The sequence below is a fragment of the Heloderma suspectum genome, chromosome 1 (genome assembly GCF_057233095.1).
Source record: "Heloderma suspectum isolate Gila_16-S chromosome 1, 16-S_ref, whole genome shotgun sequence".
Lineage (NCBI taxonomy): Eukaryota > Metazoa > Chordata > Lepidosauria > Squamata > Helodermatidae > Heloderma > Heloderma suspectum.
In genome coordinates, this window is record NC_139458.1 from 289,833,884 (window position 1) to 289,857,781 (window position 23,898).

Sequence of the window (23,898 nt, forward strand, 5' to 3'; positions counted from 1 at the left end):
GTATTTGATACAGTTGTGCACATTGAATCAAATAAATGAGAGGTGGCATTTCAAAACAGTTTTGGATGATGAATGCCATAAGTGGATTGCTGTGAAGACCCATAAAATGTCATCTTTTAGGCCTGCTAACTTGATTCATTCAATAGTCTCAAAATAAATTACAGGGAAATCTTTATTTATGAAGAGATAGATATAAGCACAAAACCTAAAATGAAATACAGCAGTGTATAAATACAGTGCATGCTGCTTAAAATGGGGACAGTGTAAAATAGAAAATAATAATAGAAAGTATGGTATATTACCAAGACTGTATAGTCATTGTTCCATCTATTGCCTATGTAAAGATTTTATTATGTTATATTATAGGCTAAAACCCAACCTGCCTGTTGCCAATGAAGTCCATCTGCCTAGTCATTCTGGAAAGGCATAGGCCACAGCCTTCCTCAACCTGGTGCCCTCCAGATGTTTTAGACTACAGCTTCCATCATCCATTACCATTGGCCATGCTGGCTGATGCTGATGGGAGTTGTAGTCCAGAACATCTAGAGGACACCAGGTTGGAGAAGGCTGGCACAGGAGATCATGAAGGCCACTAGGAGAGGAAGCTTTAAAAACTATTAAAGATGTCTATGGAGAACAGGCCTATCAAAGGCTAATTTTCATGAATGCAATGTCCATGTTCAGACTCAGTATCACCTCTCATGCTGATGTACATAGTCAGACACACACATGCAGAAGTAATAAACTTACAAAATTAATCAAATATGAGTGGGGCAGAATCCAAGAGGGTGTTTATGCTTCCACTGATTCTCTTGCACCCCACCAATTACATTGTGAAGTGGGGCCCACTGCTTATGCAAGGGAGATGTAGCACTTCATAGGGGAAGACCCCAAATAAGCGGAAACACTCATTTCTGGAAGGAGGCAGGTTAGCGGATTTCCCTTATACGAGTTCTGCCAAACTGCTTCCTTCTGGAAATGAACATTTCCAATTGTTTAGGGTTGCCCTGGAAGCACTACATTACCATTGTGCACAACACAATCGGCAGGGCGGAAGAGAATTGGCAGGGGCATAAGCATCCTGTTGGATTCTGCCCAAAGTGTGTGCATTTCACATACAATGCCATTTGTGTGCATTTTGTATCCAGGCCCAGGGATGCTTACAGAAGTACCAAAGCAGCATAAGACGCTGAAGTTTGACACAGTATATATCTGATTACTAGGTGACAGAGATTGCTAGGATCACTGTGCCCTGCTTGTGAGTTTCCCAGTGGCATCCCTGGTTGGCCGCTATTGGATGCACTGCACTGAATTAGATGAATGTTGGGTCTGATCAACAAAGCGGTTGTTCCAAAACTTCTGTCCCAAAATGATTTGCAAGCATTCTAAGTTGGGGGAAAAAAATTACCAAAAGGATGTTGACAAATAATGCAGCTTTTGTGAGGGAAAAGAAAGACCAGTTAATTGGGGGAATAATCTCATTGGTCCTTAAAGAGTTGGAGGGGCTGTGCATTGTTTGCAGCAAAGAAAAGAGATGCTGCACAGGTAAAAAAGGTGGATGGCTGGGGTGCAAATTCAGGAATTAAGGGCTGCTAACAGATCATAGAATCAAAGAGCTAGAGGTACATTGGAGGTCATCTAGTCCAACTCCCTGTGGCACTCCACTTGAGACCTTCCTCCAGCTTGATCCAGAACCATTAATGAGTGCTGATTGAGTAGCATTGCTCAACCAGCTGTGGATAACAGTGGTAGTGTCCAATCCACATTTTACCATCTTGTCACAACGATATCGTGGGAAACTGTGTCAAATGTTTTGCTGAAATCAAGGTATACTATTACTATCTTCACAGCATTCCCATGATTTACCACACTAGTAATTCTATATTTAGACCAACCGATAAGGTTGGTCTGGCATGGCTTATTCCTGACAAATTCATGCTGGCTCTTAGTAATCAATATATTATTTTCTAGAGAGCAAATCCAATGTTAGGGTGCTGCAAGAAGGGAAACAGAGTAGGGAAGAAGCACAGAACTGAAGAAAGGATTGTTAGCAGAGGAAGAGAACAGGGGGAATGCAGGGCAGAGGAGACATGGCACTGAAGAAAGGAGAGACCAAACAGAAGGAGGGAGGGGGGAAACTCACCAGCACCTAGGGTTGGAGGGGCTGTATGGTATTTGTGGGAAGGAAGTGAAAAGGCAAGGCGCTTTTTAAGGCTGTGGGACATGAAGCCAAAGAAGCAGGGAGAAGTCATTGAGACAGTAGGTTGTGTTCAACACTGCCCATCTTCCAGGGGAACAGAAACCACTGGTAAAACAGATTCCCATTTCCCTGAAAGCCCCATGCACCCTCATTCTGCTCTAGAGTGCCAGGGGACCCTCTGGAGTGGTTTGGGGGCATAGGTGTGTGTGGGGGAGAGGGTTGCAGGGTGGGGGGAGAAGAGAGGAATGGAAAGTCCCATTGCATGAGCAGAAGTCTACTCATGTGACGCTGGATGGAGCCCAATGAGGGGAGGATTGAGTTTTACATACTGATTTGATTTGTAGCCAGGCAGGCATCTTATACTTTAATATTCAGAAATAAAAAAATAGCTATGTCTGTCAGCCTAACATTTAGGTAGTCAAAAATATTTAGAAGAAGAATTGCATTGTTGTTTGTTTTTAGCCAGTCTCTTACTTAACTATTGAGGAGCAGCACTTTGCTTTGCACACAGCAAAATCACACTGAAAATAATTTCACTAACACCCTCAAATACAGATTCATTGGGATGTCTTATTCGTTATGTTAAAAATATACCATCCACGAACATACAAGAACCTCTTCAGCAAAATTTGGGAGCTGCTGATTCTGGAAATCGGTTTATCACAAAATATAGGAACGTTTTAGATTCTTGGAAACCTGCCATTAATTGCATGTTGACTCACTCCTTCTAACAGAAAACTCAGTGATCCCAATGCCATCAGAAATGGATCCAAAATCGAGCCAATGAGAAACAATCAGGAGAACACCACAGTTTGTAAAAAAAAGAAAAGAAAAAAAGGCCAGATGTAGCAAATGTAGCTTCCCCACAAAATACAGCCCAATGAGGGCAAAATCCTCAGGGCCCCCTAGGAGCCATGGACTGTTGGGTGTCAAAAGCAAAAAACCTTGGGGGTTGGGGGTTGGAAGGAGATGGAGAATGAATTTGCTTGCTTGAGCCCTTAATAGCTCATAGCATCCATGAACATCGACTCATAGGGGCAAGGATGTGCAACTGCCCCCCTGGATTCCAGTTATGAGATCATTCAGAGAGCAGCAACAGCAGCTGGTTGTGCTGCGCCTGCCCCATCTATCTCTACGTTCACTAGGGATGTACAGATTGTGTACCTTCAGTGCTGCTTGACTTCCGCAGTTTGCGGCCAGGGCTCCATTCCGCCGTTCACAAGCCCCCGGAATTCTCTTTTTTTTCCGCTCCGAAAATTACGAAGATAAATTGGTACCGAGAACCATAATTCCGGTGCCCAGCCATCTCCATGAGTCTGCATAACTTCCGTAAGAATCACTATTTTTCGTAACTATTTCTGTATTTTTTTTAAAATTGAAATCCTCCATCTCCATTTACTTTCAGCCAAAACACTGTGTCCTCCTAGGGGCTTCCCAAAAGAAGGCTGTCTTAGGTGTGCCTGAGCGATAAACTCTTTGTTTAAAGCAACGCTGTTTTAAAGAAAGAAAAAACCTTTTAAAATGACCATGCTGGTCCTGGAACAGCATGGTCATTTTAAAAGGTTTTTTCTTTCTTTAAAACAGTGTTGCTTTAAACAAAGAGTTTATCGCTCAGGCACACCTAAGACAGCCTTCTTTTAGGAAGCCCCTAGGAAGAGGAAGTGTTTTGGCTGAAAGTAAACAGAAACGGAGGATTTCAATTTAAAAAGAACACCCACAAACAAGGAGGTGAGCACAATTCATTTTTTTTAAAAAAATCTAACGGATTTATTATTGGAATATACTACACTGCGTTTTTATTTATGAAAATTCCACGACTCTTTGCGGACGACGAAAAAAAAAGCTGCATGACTGCTGGCTCCGCAGGACCTCGTGGTGCCGCTCCACAGAGGATTCCGTGGCACGGACTGAAGGTCCCATTTCAGTCCATGGCGGAATTCTCTGACATCCCTAACTTTCACTTTCCAGCCGCATGGGCAACTCCGAGGACCTTCTACTACTATGTGTAGGCTTCTAAATGTTATAGAATGTGATGCTCAAAGAGCATGCACAAGGAAAGTGCACAGGTGTGTTGTAGTGGTGTGCACTATGCATGCAAATTAAAACTACAAACAGCTGTGCAGCCTTGCCCCCCATCTCGTGGAAAAATTCCAGTGGATGCCCATGATAGTATCCCGGAGGAAGACATGCCTAGCTCACTGGAACCTTGAACAGGAGCATTCCTATTAGAGGTTTGTTTATTTATTTATTTGTTTAAAAACATTTATATGGCACTTTATCTGCTAAAAAGCCATCAGGACAGCATACAACAATTTAAAACAATATAAACAAGAACATTAAAACAGGATTAACATTAACACTTGTTTATTTTTAAATAACACAATACTCTGTACTTTCAAACATTGCTCATTTAAATGTTTATTGTAAACATTACTGTTGTTTCACATCTTTTTTCTATTTATAATCTACTTTTTGTACTCTTTTATTGTCAGAGCAAACAAGAAAAGGAAAAGAAATTAATTGGACTAATTGTGAAGTGAGGTGCTACTACGTATTAGTTAGAATATTTAACTTTGGCTCTCTATATTTATTTAAAAATATTCAAGGCATCTTATATCTATAGGGTTTAATTTAATGCAGAGGAAAATTTCAGAATGTATAGTATGAAAGTAATGGTAGTTACCATGGATGTACAACTCGGTATCAAGGAAGTTCATTTGCAAATGTTACTGTGAATGTATAATGCCAATGTGTAACTTTGTCTTTTAGATTGCTCAGGAGATGTCGTGCTAAGAAATTAAATCTCTATCAGTCTTCTTCTAGGCCATTTGTCTGATAAGTTGAGCTCCCTGTTTAAGAACTGGTAACAATAAGGACCGTAACATATCCAGAAAGAAAATTATATTAAAATTAAAGTTGACATTTTAAAATGTTACAAAGGCTTGGCTAATGTTTAGCTGATTTATGAAGTCAGTTCAACCATTACTACTAACGGTCATTGCATAGTCTTATAGCGGACCTTTTACATCTCTAAATTCCAACCATTCCAAAAATGCCTCAAATAATATAAATGAATCTTATATTCACTGCTGCTCAATGGATCCTACGGGAGCCTCTGAAGTGAAGCTGTAGGAGTACTGCACCAGCTATGTTGTCTTCTTAAAGAACCAGGCTGATTAAGGACAAACACTGTTACTAATTGTAGAACAACAGGATTAAACATAACAAGGTACAGGCTTTGGATGTGGGTGGGTTTTGGCTTGAGCCAGCTCCTCTGAGTGTCTGCCTTTCTGTTGAGTCAGTCTGGAACTGGCTTCAAAGCAGGTCTACAGGAAGTGAATCAAGATGGGGGACACACAAAGCCCCACACATCTTGAAAGCACATGTGAACAGGCTATGGTGTCACACTAATTAGCCTTGCCTCCTGCCACCAATGCACACATCTTGTAGAGATGTATGTGTATAGAGGTCCTCCATGTGAGGGGAATCTTAACTGGCCTAAGATTCCCATTTGTGTGTGTGTTCTACATGTGTACAGTGATACACATGTAGGGCTCCTTTGCATGTCAATTGAACACGTGGTCAGTGGTGGGCCATGGCCAGTTAAAGATGGGGTAGAAATCCTCCATGGACCCCAGTGAGGCCGGATTCAAAAGAATCCGCCCCCCTGGAATCCGTGAAGGATCAGAAGACTTACCTCCGCCTCCACAAGGAATCCTCACTGGCCGGATCCTCCCTGCCAGCTGGCTCAGAAGTGCCAGCGATACGGCCGCCATTGCTGTATCGCTGGTGGGCTGGATTGACTGTGGTCGCAAATGGTCCCTGCTTTTACGTGATAGGCTGCACATATGTTTGTGTAGCCTATTGTGTTAATTAAAAGCACGGCTGCAAATGGTGTCCGGGATGCCATTTGCGGCCGCAGTCAGTCCGGCCCACCAGCAATATGGCAATGGCGGCCGTATCGCTGGCACTTGGGAGCCGGGTGGAGGCTCTGTGGACTTGCCACGGAGTGGAGCCGGCTGGCGAGGATTCCGGGGGGGAGGTATGGATCGCCTCCCCCCCTGCGGACCCCTATGGAGTCCAGGCAGGTAAGGTACACCCCTATGGCCAGTGCATGCATGGTGGCAGTGAAAGGGGGCAGGTCTAGCTGGCATGACTCTGCAACCCCAGCATACATTGTAAGCATGCAGGGAGATGATGTGAACCCCCCTTCACTGTGGATGATTAATTCTGTGGTACACTAGGGACAGGCGAACGAGCGATGTTTCAATCCACCAAGATTCTCTGAACATCCGTTCGCTGTTCGTCTCTCCTCGGTTTGCACTCATGTTTGTGATTGCTGTTCGTTTTGTGCGAATGGGAACATTGCACAAAATGAACAGCTCTCAAATGTGAAGTTGCACAAACAGTTCCCAAATTTGTGAAAATATCCCCAAACACTAAAGTGTGGGTGGTATAAAATGTGTACATTTTGAGAAAGTTGTGCATTTTAAGGAAGTTGTGCATTTTTCAAGTACACAATTTGTGACCATGAAGGCAAATTTGGGAATTTGCGAACATTTTCAGAGAAAATGTTCTCCTTCCTGTTCAGGCTTGTGAATGGGCATTTTTGAGTGATTTGCAAACTGCAACTAAATTCTTGTACATCCCTTTGGTGCACGAGCCTCTATGCCTCTAATGAGTCCAAAAGACTATATGAATGTACAGATTTTATTAAATCCATTCTGTTGGTGTCAGGCATCTTTTGTTCTACTGTCTGCTCATGGACAGAGTCAGATATTTTGTACCAGAATTTCATTAATTTGCAAATGCTCATTAGTGCAAGTGCTCAATAGTGCAAATGTGCACAAACACACCGCACACATACACATTTGCAAATGAACAAAACTGTGCAAATCCCCCCCCCCAATTAAAAACTAGTCCACAAATCCACAGAATCCTTGCAACTTCGAAAAAGCCAGTCCACTGCAGAATTTGCAGGTCAGAAATCTGAACTCATTTGAATCTGTTGTGGATTTCCCCAACATCCCTATAGGACTATATACAAAAGAGCCAGTTTCAGCCCACCTATTCTCTATTTCTCCCACCTCCGCTGCTTCCGTACCAAGTAGAGATATCAGAGAATTCTGGCACGGATCTCGGTGAGGCCGAATGTCAGTGCATTTGGCCCCCCGAACTCCGTGGCGGAATGGCCTGCCACCCCCCCGCCCCCCGCGGATCCCCCGGGACAAGACTTACCTGGGGTGGATGTTCTGGACGGTGGCGGCTCCAGCAGCGACTTCGGCAGAGGTGGTGGTGGCGGCTGGTCTTCCAAACGGCTGCCGCCGCTGCCGCCACCATTTGCAGTCTGTTTCCCCCCCCATTCATGATAGGCTATGTAAAGACTTACGTAGCCTATCACGTCTGGCTTAAAAAAACAAAAACAAAACGCGTATGCAAATGGCGGCTATGGCCGCCGCCATTTGTGTTCCTTATTTTTGGCCGTCTTAGTCTACGTAAATATTTACATAGACTAAGATGGTGAAAATAAGGGGAACGCAAATAGCGTAGTGGAAAAATAGCATAGCGTAAATATTTACGTAGACTAAGACGGCCAAAAATAAGGAATGCAAATGGCGGCGGCCGTAGCCGCCTCCATTTGCGTACACATTTTTTTTTTTTAAACCAGACGTGATAGGCTACGTAAGTCTTTATGTAGCCTATCATGGCTGACTACAGGGACGCAAACGGCGGCGGCTATGGCCGCCGCCATTTGCGTCTCTGCTAGCCAGCCGGCGGCTCCACGGAATCCCCGGGGGGGGACGGAGCACCTCTCCCCCCAGCGGAACCCGGCGGAGCCAGGTAAGGGGGGTTTCGTACATCCCTAGTACCAAGTACCAGTTCGACATGTGTTTTATAGGCAATTAGATATGTTTCATATGTAACAGTTCACAAGAGATTGCACAGACAAAAGAATAAGTGAAATCTGATTAGCAACTGTTCCCAAAGGGATTTTTTTCCGGTACACAACTGCTTGGCATTCAGCCCTCTGCCTCTTGTTGTGGTGGGGTTGATACTGCTCTTCTACTTTCTCTTTTTGACTGCCTTACAGAGCTGTTGTAAGAATTACTGAGGTCCATGAAGTACTTTGAACAGTTGAAATGTACTGTCTAAATACTAAATGAAATTATTCATTGTTGTTCTGAGTTGTAGTCCAGCAACATTGTGAGAGCTACCAGTTCCCTACCCTAAATTCTAACAATCAATATCATAGTAGCAGATTTTAAAAAAATGTTTTAATTGGTTTGGATTCTAAAAAAAAGATTAAACCTTGGACTCTATACTGATAAAGGTTGGTAAATACACATAATCAATCAATCAATCAATCACTCAATCAATCCTGCCAGGCTGCTGCTTGGTAGGGAAAAGTTGCACCTGCTGAAATTCCCCCTTCTGCACTATTCCAAGAGGCCATGTTTCATAGTAAATCATAGCTAATTCTGAAAGCGATTTTGTTGCTGACTTAAATGAGTTATTTTTGACCCTAGATGAACAAATTGGTGAAGGAAAGATTCCTGTTGCTTCAGTAAAGGCTTTAAACCTCTTAAGGAATGAAGACATGAAGTGGAACAATCTAGCAGATGGCAGGAACATAGTAACAGGATGAAAGTAGTATAACTAACTAGAGAGAAAATCCCTCAAACTCAATAACTGATTGTAAATTCAATCTCAATGGTTGGCTGTTGTCTTGAGCCTTCCAATAAAGCTGAATTATTAAACTGTGATTCCGTTTTGCAGAGAATATTACTGCAAATATTATTCAGCAAGCTATTACATAGTTATTAATACATGATTCCAAGAACTGCTGAAGAGAGAGCAAGGACCTGAGGCTGAGAGTTAATGGAATGAATGGGTAGTGATATGCCACTGATATTGGGGGACAAGCCATACATTTCTTCAGTGAATGATTCTGGCAGAAAGCTTGCCACCTACAATGCACAATGTCCCTCCTATTCCCTTTTCTGACATAATCTATTTCTGCTGTCATTTGGACATGGGTGTCCTCCATTGCAATCATTTAAAAAGACTAGAAATGATTGCTTTGGGTCTTCCTTCAATCAACTCCACCTCTCCTTCTTTGTTATCATGTCATAAACTCATAAGTCAGCATCTTTAATGTTAAGAGGTTTTATGCCCTGATGAACAAGCAGACACTGTGGTAATATCTGCTGACTAGCTAATCTCAGGATTCTGGTCTTGCAGGTGGGCCTGTAACTCTCGCTCCAGTTACTATAGCATTTGATCAGGTTATATTTTAGGGGGTTGGATAGGAGTTGCAGTGCTGAGTTGGCTAGGCCCCATTTTGTGTGGATAAAGAATTGCCTGCTTCTCTGCTTTGAACCTCGACTTGTTAGAACACAGCCCAATGGGCAGCATTTACCATATGTCTGGACTGCTGACTGTTCCAGTAAGCACTTTGTTTTGCCTTGAGAACCAGCTATGTCCTGATTTCTTTGTTACTTCTTTCTTAGCTGTGTGGCTGATTCACATCTTACTTTTGGCAGGGCTTTCCAAATACAGCACTGACTCTTAAGGGTCAACTCTTAGATCTTGACCACAAAGTTGGCTTCACAGTGTCAAGAGGGATAGCTGGCCAAACAGTCTGTTGCCCTATTATACTTGGACACATCTTTACAGATGGTAGCTGTGAGTAACACTCCTGTATTTGCATAAAAGAGGGCAATGCAATATATGAAGCAACTCTTTGCCCCTTCCTTTTCAGGAGTCTTCTCACATGCCTTGCCTAGAAAGACCTCCACTTTGGGATTCCTTTTTGAGTGGTGAGCTCATTGATTCTGCTGAGTGGCAGTTCCTCTGCCTCTTTCTACTATGAATTGCCTTATCAGTTCTTGGCCTTTGCTTGTTTTGCCTTGGGTTGTCCCACATCTTGAGTCCTGCTCTTTATTCTAAGAGCCATCCAGAACTTCTGTCTCATTGTGTTCTTGATCCTGATCCTGATTCTGTTCCTGATCCCTGATTTCATTTCCTTGTTCTAGAAATTGAGTTCTAGACATGATCCTGTATATATGCTATGGCATGAAACTATATCTTGGAACAAGTACATCTGAGCAAAGGGCTGGATGCATCTGATCTTGGAAGCTAAGCAGGGTCAGCCCTGGTTAGTACTTGGATGGGAGACCGCCTGAGGATCAGTCTTCCTGCATTGTGCAGGGGGTTGGACTTCATGGTCTTGTAGGCTCCTTCCAACCCTATGATTCTATGATTCTAAGTCTTGATTATACACAGTATCTTTTCAACTATGTATTTCACATTAAAACATTGTTGTCTACTGTCACTCTTGGCTTTCCTTGAAGCTGAACTCTTGCCATTCAGTCCATTAGCACAACTCAATGAGAAGATATATTGGGTGGGATGGGATGGGACAGGACAGTGAGTCAGGGGCACAAATCATAGCCCATTTGAGAAGAAGAACTTTCCTCCAGATCCTTTTGGAAAGGATCAGGGTGTTCCATGTCACTTTCATTGCACCACTCACTGCTAAGGGCAATTAAACCTTATAAATGTAATACTGCTATGGATTTTTTTTTTTTTTAGACAAACTGAGATATGTTGAGAAGTGGTTATAGCAGTAGCTCCTGGAAGAATTAAGAATTACAGCTGCTATGGAAGGAAATTGAGTAGATCAAAAATGTACTATAATAGCTTATCTTTAAGAAGTGCTTACCTCTGTGTTTGTGTGGCATAGCTATTATCATAGGCCTCATAACTTGGTTCATCGTATTCACCCCCATATCCATCATCATATCCCTACAGTAAAACAACAACAACAACAAAAGATTTAGAAGGCTGATACATTACAAGAAGTATTGGGCTGAAATAGAAATTTAGTAATTGTATATAGATGTCATATTTATGCAGGACAGTGCATCTTAGAATACATACAGCTTTGGATCCAGGTTTTCACCCCAACACTGGGAGCCTCTCTGAGCAGAGGGCTGCTCAAGTCAGGACACCCTGGCCATGGAATGGGGGGAGGGGGAGGTGATCTTCATTGATCCCACCTCCATCTTCAGCCCATGAACCACCTGCTATGCTGTTCTGGAGTATAGATGTTTGGGGGCATAGGGAACTGCAAAGGGTTGGCCACTATATGAACAGAATGCTGGACTAGATGGGATCTTGGTCTGATCCAGTGTGGCTCTTCTTAAGTTTTTAAGAGGATCTGCAAAGATTGCCTAGCCCCCATTCCATCAACAGCTATGCTCAACTCAATCACAAGCCTTCCACAGATAGAAGGAACCCCTCTGTCCACAGAAGGACAACCCTGGATCAAAGCCATTTGCAAGAAGCTTGAATAGACTGGTGTGTGTGTGGATCTTCACCAGTATATGAAGCTTGCACTGTAAAAGGAAGAATATCTTAGGATAATACTGATGAAACTCATTGTTGTCTCTGGAATTCAATATACAAATACTTTTCTAAATATCTGTGGGTGAATAATAGCCACAGAAGTGAAAAAAATGATTGCAAGAGTATATTGATCTCATTACACCATTAAGAAGGTCAGTACTGAACATAAGACATACCATTCAGGGTTGTTTTTTTTTTTTTTTTTAAAGTGATCTAACTTTGAGGAGAAAGCCACAGATAATAATTATAAATAAGCTTTGTAATGAACACCTTTTAACTTCCTTGTGCATTCATTCATTCATTCATTCATTCCTGTTTTGATCTCTCCTGCCACAACTAACAGTGTGCAGTGAAACACAGTGAGGACTTGTGTATTAAAAAATCTACCCCTTCAAAGCAGCCAGGCAAGATGACACAAAGGAGCTGCTTTAGCAGCAAATTCTTGAACAAACTTTGAGTATTACTCACATTTGAAGGACCTGAGTACTAAGTTTTAGAAGAGAAAGCTGGAGATGGGTGAGCTCTCTGGAAAAACACTCTTCAGATTGGCTCAAGAATTTTCTGATGTTCCCAGAAAAAAATAGGAGGAGACAGGAGGAAATGTTTTCTGAGCCAGTCTGAGGGCTTGGAAAAATCTCCCACTGCCATCCATCTCTTCCCATCCCTAAACACTTCCTCCTTCCCTTTAAATCAGCATCAGTACAGGAACAGCAACAAAGGTGAGTGCTGAGAGAAGAGGGAAGGGTGTTTTGGGGTTTTTTTTTTACCTTCCGTCTTCTCTCCATCATGCTATCTAACAGTGTGCCAGGATTAGGGATATATGAGAAATACATTTCAGTTTGGTTTGAACCAGAATTTATCCAGCTTAAACCTTCTGGGCCCAAACATGGACCTGAACACAAACTGTAGTGGAACTCTGTACTTTTCTGAGGTTTGCAGAACAAAAATATTCATTTGAAAAAATGCATACTTCTTTAATCAAGAGGAGAAAAATGTATATATTTCAAATTGCACACAACTGATGCATATACACAAAAATTGTGTATATTTTTGTGATGCACAAAAATATAAACAAGTGAAACCACCACCACCACCAAAGGGCAGTATCCAGTACTACCACTGTGTTTTCACTCAATCTATTGCACTAGCGGGGCCCACTGCTAGTGCAACAGGGAGTTAGCACTACTTAAAGCAACCCTGGAAATGAGCAGAAACACTCATTTCCAGATTGGGACAGATCAGTGGAGCTCCATTCTGTGAGCTCCACTGAACTGCCCCCTTCCAGAAATTTCTGCACAATGCTGCTTCCTTTAAGAACCACTAACTCTCTGTTGCATTACTGGTGCATCCTGCTGGTACGCTGATAGCACTGGATACTTCTCAAAGCTCACAATATGATACAGACACAATCACAACAAGCTTCAAGGTAGAATTTAGAGAACTTGATGAACTCAGGTTTTGCTGATTTGCATATCAGGATGGAGGAGAATATGAAAGGTGCTGCTCTTCCAAGGGTTCCTGCAATGTCAGTTTTTCAAGCTGCCATAATCTCAGGAATTGCTGCTGACTATCTCTGACCAGCTGCTTTATAGATTATATTGTTCAAGGGACTGCACAACCAGTAGGGATTGATCACATGTTGAAGAGACATGTGGTGTGTGTGTGTGTGTGTGTATGTGTGTGTGTAGGAATTAGACATTTTGTGGGAACCAGCCATTAGATGAGATACAATTAAACACACACACAAGCTTTAAATTTTAACCAGTGTCTCTCGGAATACCTAGGGTACACAGAAGAAATGTGTGACATTTCAGAGGACAAGAGCACTTTTGTGATATTTTGCAAAAAGCACTTGAAGAGAAGCACATTAAAAAGGTCAGAAAAATTAAACTCTTATTCAGCAGAGCTTTGGAATTGTAAGAGAATCTGTATTACTGTCTGGATTTTACGTGTCTGGTTCAGTAAGCCAGTAATCCTTTCAGATAAGCTTCATGGACAGGGTAAAACAACAGCTGTCCAAGCGCAATGTGGGCTGGTATTGTGAGCGGACCTGAGAGGTCATACCAGCACAATCATGTCAATTTGTGCTGCTACACTAACAGCGAGAAGTGCAAAAGCAGGAGAGCATTCAAACCAGGCCCACAAACAGAAAAGTCTTAGGATGCTGAAACAAAGATTTTATTTGGTAAAAAAGGCCCCCTTTTTAACAAATAAAATCTTTGTTTCAGCACCCCGAGATGTTTCTCTTCTATCTGCGGGCTATGCTCCTAGCAGCCAACATCACCACCAGATATAGCGACTAACAAAGCATTATCATATAAAAGTGTTTTTTCCCCCAGGCCCCACATTCCATTCTACCTGCCTTCTTATTTTAATGTAGTGAATTTTCTAAAATGAACTTCAGAATTGGTGCACATGCTGTTTGCTAGGCAGCGGCACATCATCGCATCAACATTCATTTTTGCAAGATGTTGTGGTCAATACATGCCATCACTCATCCACACTGGTATGGAGGAGGTGGTGGTAGAGACACACAAAGTTGTGAACGAATGGAAAGAACTGAACACTGCAGCAAACGGTTCTTGCACCGCAGTCTGTACAAAATGTGGAAATCAAGAGAAAATGGCAGACTGCTAACATGTCAGTGCCACTCTGCACACAAGACCAAGTAATTCAGAACCCCCAAATCCAGAAAGAAATTCACATGGGGAGAATTGGGGGTTTGAAGATCATTTTCAGAACCACACCTCTCTGGCCTGCCATTACGATCTGTCAGGTTGGTAGAAACCAGAGACAGAGCCTTTCCAGTGGTGTCCCCACACTTCTGGAATTCTCTCCCCTAGGAAATACACATGGCCCTATCAATATTGTTTTAAAGACCCTGAAGCCTTAAAAAAAAAAAAAAAGGAAATCTGTGTTTGGTACATCTGCTGCTTCATGAGTGTATTGTTGCTGTTCATTAATTAGGATGATGGTTTTAGTAGGGATGGACAGATCAGTCTTTGGTTTCACATATGTTCATTCATAAGTCCGTTCTGACCCATTTCTGCATTAATCTGCTTTTTTTAAAAAAAAAAAATCTGCATGAAGATTCGTATTTAAAGATGCTTTTTTAAAGACATATTTTGCCCCAAATATGCATTTCTAAACATATTTCCCCTTAGGTATGCATTTCTAAATATATTTTAACTTAAAATGTGCATTTTAACGTGCATTTATGATGCAGGTTTAGAGCTTAGCATTCCATCATAAAATTCAGAGAAATATGAAATCTGAAGGATAACTGCGTTCTGACCCACACTTAGCCCCAAAGGTGCAGATTAGGTCTGAAATGCAGACCAAACAAAATCCTCAAGCATCCCTCGGTTTTAGGAAACGGTTTAGTTGATGTTATGTGATTTCATATGATCTTATGAATGTCTTTGTACACATCCTTCAGTGGCCTATGCTCTAAATGGTGGGCTAAAATATTTTAAATAAATGGTAATCAATAATCTCAATTAAAAGAAGTCACACAACACAGAATGGTGTGGCTTGGGTTATGATGGGATGATGTCAACAGAAACAATTCAACCTTCACATCATCTGAAAGACATTTCATTTTCCACTGACCCAGCTCTACTTGGCAGCAGCCCATTATAATGGGATTGCAGCTGACAGAAAATAATTGTATGGTGCTTTCCCCATGTGAGAAATACAGGCTATATGCTATAGATATGTGCAGCAGTATCAATGCAATCTATTCTACATACTCTCAGAGGTAGGGACATCTATAGCATCAGGGTCATGGGAATGAAATCTCTATTCCATTTCCATTTACGTTTCAGTTTCTTCTTAAACAATCCTGATAGGCCATTTTCAGACATTTAGATTTTTGCAGAAAATATGTAGGATGGGCATGATTTCCACCAAGCCCTATTTCAACAAAAGACATTGCATGTGAATAGTGTTTATTATGCTTGTGATTTTTTTATTAGTGTGTTTCCTAGCTGAGAGGAGTAAAATTATACACATTTCTACAGCTGCTGTGCAACATTTGTGTGATTTTTTTTCCTAAGCCATTTTAAACTGACTAATCATCGCTTTGGCTAAAGCTGTAATTTCAAATGTTGACAGAACTTGTCATATTTATTCGTCAACGATATTTTTTCCTTTGGGAATTTTGCATAAACACCAGTGAATAAGTCAAAAATACTTACCTCTTCAGGCCAACTTCAGCCATGATCAACAATAAAATGTGGGACAAGTAATAAGAATAATAATTCTGAATCTTTAGGGTGGAGATTTGAATAATTTGTAACTGCACAGACAAACTCAGAGAGGAAGGCTGTGGCTGGACACTGCTGTTCCATCAGACGCAAGTCCCAGTCTCATAATGTTTACCTAGGGATGGACGAACTACTTTGTGCCTGCCCCACACACAGCTCGCTGAACCACTGCCACTTACCCACCCCTGTTTGGCTCCCTGGGAGAGCTGCTGGGCGGTCTGCGGGTGCTTGACAAGCAGGCATGGGTGCCCGACTCCTCAGCAACCTGCCATTTTGTGTAGAAATGGTGGCTCATTGCTTTCCGTAAAAGATGTCTTAAGCAAATGGCAGCTGTAAAGCAGCTATGTATGCAAGATTACAGGTGTGAATGGACTATTAACGCCTGTAATCTTAGGTACGTGGCCACTTTATGGCTGCCATTTGAGTAAGATGTCTTTCATGAAAAACAATGAACTGCCATTTCTATGCAAAATGGCAGCTCACTGAGAGTCGGGCACCTGCGCCTGCTTGTCAGGTGCCCGTGGACCACCCAGCAGCTTGCCCAGGGTACTGAACAGGGCAGGTAAGTGGCGGTGGACCACGGATGGGAGTCCGGAAAGCTGGGTGGTGTGGTGGTGTGTGGAGTCCAGAGGATTCCACCCTCCTCTCAGACTCCAGCAACATCCCTGCTTTTACCCATTCTTCCAGGCAGCAACAATTCCAAAAAATCCTTATGTCTAAATGCAGATGTAACACTGATCAGTGCAGATATAATGCTGCCCCTCTGTTTCAGTTTTGGAGGTAACTTTAATGACAATTACATCTGAACCTATCTTAATGCTAACCATAGTTAACCCATGGTTAGGCAACTAGGCAGCATCATGTCTGTGCCAAGCCTATTTTAGGTTGTAGACACAGAGGATTTGCAGTTAGCCAGATAATGACCTGGTTCACATGACACAACAACCCACCATGGGTGCTTTAGCTATGGCGGGTTGTTGTGTTGTGCAAACATGGAGCAGTTTCTGTGTGGTGGTTTATTTTTCAAGAACAAGTCACCCTGAGAACCCATGGCTTGTTGTTGGGTTGTTCATACACATGGTGGCTTCTTGTGCTGTCCAAACCCAGCAGGGCGACTTCAGCATGGGCTGTCAGGAATGGCTACAGAGCCACCCAACAAGAGCGGCAAAAAACGTTGCCACTCCTCACAATCTCACTAGTGCTGCTACCATCCTCCCTCGACTCTTCTCAGTGTCCTCTACCCCATGCTCCTAATAATCGAGAAGAAAGGGCACTGGAGAGTGTCCCAAATACATTTGCATTTTTCTTTTCCAGTCCTGTCCGAGTGTTGTTACCCACATGATCACAAAACAATAAAAGATGAAGCCATTTGTCATCATCAACCACCTAAAGAACTACCCTGAAGCCCCTTTATACAGGCCACAGACTGCTGGATATCAACTGCCAAATCTTAAAAAAATGAAATTTATCTTCCGTATGACTACGGGCCAAAACAGAAATTAACTGTCTGTCTAATAGCAACTTTTTTTTTTCATTTTTAGTCTAGAGTAGGCACAGGGCCCCCAATTTGGATTGTGTCCCTACCATGAGTTGTAAGGGGTGCATTTGAGATCTGGATTGGCTCCCCTGCACCTGCTCTATAGTAAAAATGAAAAGAAGACATAGCTGCTAGACACACATTTAAAGTAATGTCTGTTTTGGCCCACAGAGCTGATTTCAGTGAGTCAGCAGGCACATGAGGGTGGCTTCACATTGCTTTCAGCAGAGGCTGCTCTGCAGAACAAACAGTCTATGGCAAAGCATAAAGGGCAAGGATATGTCAACCCGAACCCCAGTTACTTTGCTTCCAGTACCAACATAACCACAGCTTTTGTGACTGTTCCAGCACAGTAAGGGCCAATTCTGAAGTAATATATTTTTGTCTTCATAGATTTATTTAAAGCAATTATGTGAGCAGCTATCCTTTGAGTTATATGGGAGTGAATTCATCCGGGTGGAGCCATAAACAGAAGCCTTGACTCCTACCCATTGCTGCTGGCACATTCCACTGTAGAAAGATTATAAGGAGTAGTTGGAATAGGGGGCATGAGAGACAGGGCCTTCTCAAAGCTGGCTCCATATTTACGGAACTCCCTCTCCAGAGAGGTACAATTAGTTCCCTTCTTATTTATTTTAGGTGGGTCCTGAAGACATTTTCTTTAAATTCCATTCTGCTTTTAATTAAGATTGTAGGTAAATGGTTGTTGTGTGCTTTTTTTGTTGTTGTTCTGTATCAGGGGTCCCCAACAGGGCTCCCAAGGGTGCAGGTGTACCCACAAGGCCTTCAATGGTGTCCTCAGGGTGGTTTATATGTATATAAGGCATGTCTGCAAGCTTCCTGGTTGCTCTATATTTTTAAGTCTATGGATCTGGTTGCTCTATTATTTTAAGTCTATGGACCTCTACTTGCAATTTTGACACATCCCCTTGCTCTCTGATTGGCCAAAGTAATAGGTTATGTTGTTCTTAATCCAGTTTGGTGCCTTCTAGGAGCCCGTGTGAGTGGTGGGTGGCTGTGTCGGAAAGGAAAGGTAAGTGTTCTCCTTGAATGCAAACCAGCAGTATGGGAATGGGACTGAGTGGGCTGGGGTCTTTTCCATCTGGGAGGGGAGCACAGGCAAAGGGAGGGCATTTCCTGCCTGCTTGTTCACCCTCCTGTCTGCAGGTTTTGGGGTGAGGGGGATGGTGCTTGGTCTCCAGTCCTTTATTTGGGGATGGACAGGCACCCTCTTGCCCAGTTTTGCCAGTTACCCACCCAGCCCCTGCCCCCACTTGCACAAACCCCGGACCCATGCCTGCCTCCCCCTCGTTGAGCCACCTGCATTCACCTGGGAAAAAAATGGTGCTCACAAAATATGCACATTTTTGCAATCATGAAAATGCGCATATTTGTATAAACACAAAAGGGGGCCATGTATAGCCCATATACACAAGATTACAGGCATTTACACCTGTAATCTTTCCTAAATGGGCTATTCATGGTCACCTTTCACATATATACGAATATGCGCATTTTCGTGATAGCCGTTGAAAGTGATCACAGAAATGCACATATTTCTATATATGCAAAAGGAGGCTGTGAATAGCCCACATATTCAAGATTGTAGGCATTTATACCTGTAATCTTTTGTACATGGGCTACACGCCCCCCAGCTGCCCTGCCACAGACTCCAGCAGTTAAGCCCTTGTGTGCACAAGGGCTTGACTGCTGGGTTCAGCATGCACGCCCCAGCTGCTAGCCATCTCCTCCTTGCAAGCAGGACATGGCTAGCAGCTGGGGCACCAGCCAAGGCCCTGTCCTGCCCAATTGGCTGTCCAGGAAGGTTCCTTGACAGCTGACTGGGCAGGAGGAGGAGGAGGCACGATGCACAAGCAGGAGATGGCTAGCAGCTGGGGCTTTGGCCAAGGCCCTGTCCTGCCTGGTAAACTGTCAAGGGGGTGGATGGGTAAAGCAATGGAATGTCCAGCCTGTTCACTCATCTGTCCACATTGCTTTACCTCTAGTCTTTTGTGTTGGGGTGGGGGTGATGCGGGGGCATTTCCCATTCTCCCCCCTGGCCACCTGCCTTGTGTTTACTGTGGAATTCTGGATGTTGTTTGGTGCATATGGGGAGCACGTGCAAAGTTACAGATGTTGCCGCATGTTCGTTCCCAGCCTGCGCTGTTTTTGTTCATTGGGCGTGCTAGATTTCTGGGCTCGCTGGCTGCTCCAACCAGCACTGTTCGTTTTGCAGTGGCAGCGGTGGAGGCCTTTTATGAGGGAGGAGGGAAGCCAGAGCCTTTCTCTCATTGCTTGCCCACCCAACTAGGGATGTACGAAATGACTTACCTGTTTCGTTTCGTACATCCGCGGTGGGGGGGAGGTGCTCCGTCCCTCCCCCTGAAATCCTCGATGGCCAGCTCCGCTCCGCAGCATCTCCGCGGAGCCGCTGGCCGGGGCAGCCTGCAGCGACATCCGGCCGCTGCTGGGCTGCACAGGGACACAAATGGCGGCCACCATAGCCGCCATTTGCATCCCTTTTTTTTGCCATGATAGGCTTCGTAAATATTTACGTAGCCTGTCACCGCCTCCGCAGGGTCGCAAATGGCGTCCCTGCGTTAGCCTATCACGGCTAAAATGGTGATGCGAATGGTGGCCGCAGACGCAGACGCCATTCAAAGAGCAGTGTGAACGGCAGCAGGTGAGTGCTCCGTTTCGCACACCTTTCGTGTGGTGGGGGGGTGGGGGCTTCATTCTGCCATGGGTTTCGGGGGGCCGAATGCACTGGCATTCGGCCTCACCAAGATCCGTGGCAGAATTCTCTACCATCCCTGCCCCCCACTCCTTTCTGCTGGTGGTGGCTGCCAGGATGATTGGCACTTCATGCAGTGGGGAGGTGAAGTGGGCAAAGCTAGGGCATGTCCCCACTCTCTTCCCTCAATTTTGTTTCTATCCACCCCACCACCCCAATTTGCCTTGCCCTCCTCTGCCCCTTCTTAGATCTGTTTTCCAGTGGCAGAGAGGAATCCCTGCTTCAGCTCTATCCTTCCACTGTCATGTTTTTGGAGACTCCATCTCTCTCTCTCTTTCTCTCTGTGCTTGTGATATGGAGTGCCTCGCTTTGTGTGACTGAGGTTGGTTATAGCCCATGAAAGTTTATGCCAGTTAGTACTAACATGTCAGTAGTCTTTTTTTCATGGTGCCACACAAGCCTCATTGTTGTTTTTAAAGTCCAGCTTCCCGGTAGGATTATAAATGGGCACTCTCTTACTCATGATTTGTAGATGTGATCTCCCCCAAACCACCTTGAAATCACAGATCTGCAATGTGATCTGCTATTTCAGGTTGGTTTGAAGGAGATTCCATTAAAAATCATGGTGATCCATGCCTCTGCGCCTTCTCTGCATGCTGTGGTTGTACTGGCGAGTTTGAATGTTTGTATTTCTCTGCCAGGAATATTTGGACGTTTGTATTTTCTGTTATAACTGTTGATAGTGGTGTTTGTATTTCTGTTCTATTCATTTGTTAGTAAATTATTTCATTTTTGAACTATTTTGCAGTCTTGGCATCTTTCTGACCTGATGCCCCCCACCCACTGTGGCCATCTTGTAAGTAGCCACGCCCCTTCATGGTGGCCATTTTGCAAGTAGCCAGGCTTACATGGTGGCCATTTTGTCACTGGTGCCCATGGCACTTTTCCAAGATTACTAATGTGCTCACAGGCAGAAACAAGTTGGGGACTCCTGTTCTATGTATTGTTTTTAGTGGCTTTGACTTAGGCTGCAATCCCATATTCTCAGCAAACATGCACAGGGTTGCACAGTTAGGGTTTTAGATTTTATGATTGGATGGCTGGCTTGTAATGAAATGGTTATACAGCCCTTTCTGTTTTATTAGTTTAATTTTGAGTTTTGCTTATCGTTTTAAATGTTTTATTCCATTTCATAGGCTGGGTTTTGTTTTGAAAGGTGACTTAGGGGTCTTTTAAATAATAAATAAATAAATATACATTACCAATTTTCCATGAAACATTCCAGATGCTTAAAAAGTGGTTTCATTAATGCAAAACATGTATTTAGGACTTTTCCAGTGACTTTTCTCTTCGCATTAGGTGGCCAAAATATTTGAGCTTCAGCTTCAGTGTCTGTCCTTCCAATGAGAACTCAGGGTTGATTTCCTTTAGGATTGACTGATTTGACCTCTTTGCAGTCCAGGGGACTCGTAAGAGTCTTCCCCAGCACCACAGTTTGAAAGCATTACTTCTTCGGTGCTCAGCCTTCTTTATAGTCCAGCTCTCACAGCCATACGTTACTACTGGGAAAACCATGGCTTTCATTACATGGACCTTTGTCGGCAAGGTGATGTCTCTGCTCCTTACTATGCTGCCAGGTTTGCCATAGCTTTCTTCCCAAGGAGCAAGCGTCTTTTAATTTCATGGCTACAGTCACCGTCTGCGGTGATCTTGGAGCCCAAGAAAATAAAATCTGTCACTGCTTCCATTTCTTCCCCTTCTATCTGCCAGGAAGTGATGGGACTGGATGCCATGATCTTTGTTTTTTTAATGTTGAGTTTCAAACCAGCTTTTGCACTCTCCACTTTCACCCTCAACAAGAGGCTCTTGAGATCCTCTTCGCTTTCTGCCATTAGGGTGGTATTGTCTGCGTATCTGAGGTTGTTGATAATTCTCCCGGCAATCTTAATTCTGACCTGTGATTCATCCAACCCGGCGTTTCTCATGATGTACTCTGCATATAAGTTAAATAAGCAGGGCGACAATATACAGCCTTGTCGTACTCCTTTCCCAATTTTGAATGAATTGGTTGTTCAATGTCTGGTTCTTACTGTTGCTTCTTGACCCTCACACAGGTAAGGTGGTCTGGTACTCCCATCTCTTTAAGAATGTGCCACAGTTTGTTGTGATCCACACAATCAAAGGCTTTAGCATAGTCAATGAAGCAGAAATAGACGTTTTTCTGGAATTCTCTTGCTTTCTCCATGATCCAGCGAATGTTGGCAATTTGATCTCTAGTTCCTCTGCCTCTTCGAAACCCAGCTTGTACTTCTGGTAGTTCTCAGTTCACATACTGCTGAAGCCTAGCTTGTAGGATTTTGAGCATCACCTTGCTGGCATGTGAAATGAGCGCAATTGTACGGTAGTTTGAGCACTCCACTCTTTGGCATTGTCCTTTTTGGAATTGTAATGTAAACTGACCTTTTCCAGTCTTGTGGCCACTGCTGAGTGTTCCAAATTTGTTGGCATATTGAGTGCAGCACTTTAACAGCATCATCTTTTAGGATTTTAAATAGCTCAGCTGGAATACCGTCATCTCCGCTAGCTTTGTTGTTAGTAATGTTTCCTAAGGTCCACTTGACTTCACTCTATAGGATGTCCGGCTCAAGTTCAGTGACCGCACTATCATGTAGGGATGTACAAAGTCACTTACCTTTTCGATGGGGTGATTTGCAGTGTGGGGGGGTGCAAAGCACCTCCCCCTGAAATCCTAACCTGGCCGGCTCCGCTCCGTGGAGGTTTCGTGGAGCCGCCGGCCAGGGCTGCCTGCAGCTGGACATCCGGCCGCTGGCTAGCCTGCAGGCAAAAGAAAAAAAAACAGCGTATGCAAGTGGCGGCGGCTACGGTGGCCGCCATTTGCATTCCCTTTTTTTCGCTGTTTTAGCCTACGTAAATATTTACGTAAGCCATTATGACAAAAAAAAAGGGAACGCGAATGGTGTAGTGGGCGCCATTTGCATTCCTTTTTTCCCCGCCGTTTTAGCCTATGTAAATATTTATGTAAGCTATTACAGCGAAAAAAAAGGAACGCAAATAGCGTGCACTACGCTATTTGTGTTCCCCTATTTTTCACCGTAATAGCTTACGTAAATATTTACATAGGCTAAAACAGTGGAAAAAAAGGGAACGCAAATGGCGGCCGCCGTAGCCGCCACCATTTGCGTATGCTGTTTTTTTTTTTTAGCTTGCCATGATAGGCTACGTAAATACTTACATAGCCCATCACGGCCTCCGTAGGGTCGCAAATGGCATCACTGCATTAGCCATGATAGGCTACGCAATTATTTATGTAGCCCATCACAGCTATGATGAGGAAGTGAATGGCGGCCGCAGCGCGTCTGCCATTCGCAAGTCAGCACAGACGGTTAGTGCTCCGTTTCGCGCTAGGGATGTACGAATTGTGTACCTTCCATGCCGCTTGACTTCCACAGTTCGCGGCCAGTGCTCTGTACCGTCGTTCGCAAACCCCTGGAATTCTTCTCTTTTTTTTCTGCTCCAAGAATTACGAAGATAAATCCGTACCGACAGCTGTAATTCTGCATAACTTCCGTAAGAAAGGCTATTTTTCATAGATATTTACGTATTTTTTCCCCTGCCCTGAGACGTGTAGTAATTACTTTCAGCCAAAACACTTCCTCCTCCTCAGGGCTTCCCAAAACAAGGCTGCCCTAGGTGTGCCTGAGCGATGCACTCTTTGTTTAAAGCAACG

General features: G+C 43.6%; 1 protein-coding gene across 1 annotated transcript in view; it reads right to left on the reverse strand.

Annotated features, from left to right (window-relative positions):
• KHDRBS2 (KH RNA binding domain containing, signal transduction associated 2) overlaps window positions 1-23,898 on the reverse strand; it is a 510,624-nt gene that overhangs the window by 83,831 nt on the left and 402,895 nt on the right. The window contains exon 7 of the mRNA XM_084812352.1: window positions 10,926-11,008. Coding sequence (XP_084668478.1) covers window positions 10,926-11,008 — 83 coding nt within the window. The remainder of the gene's footprint in view (window positions 1-10,925; window positions 11,009-23,898) is intronic.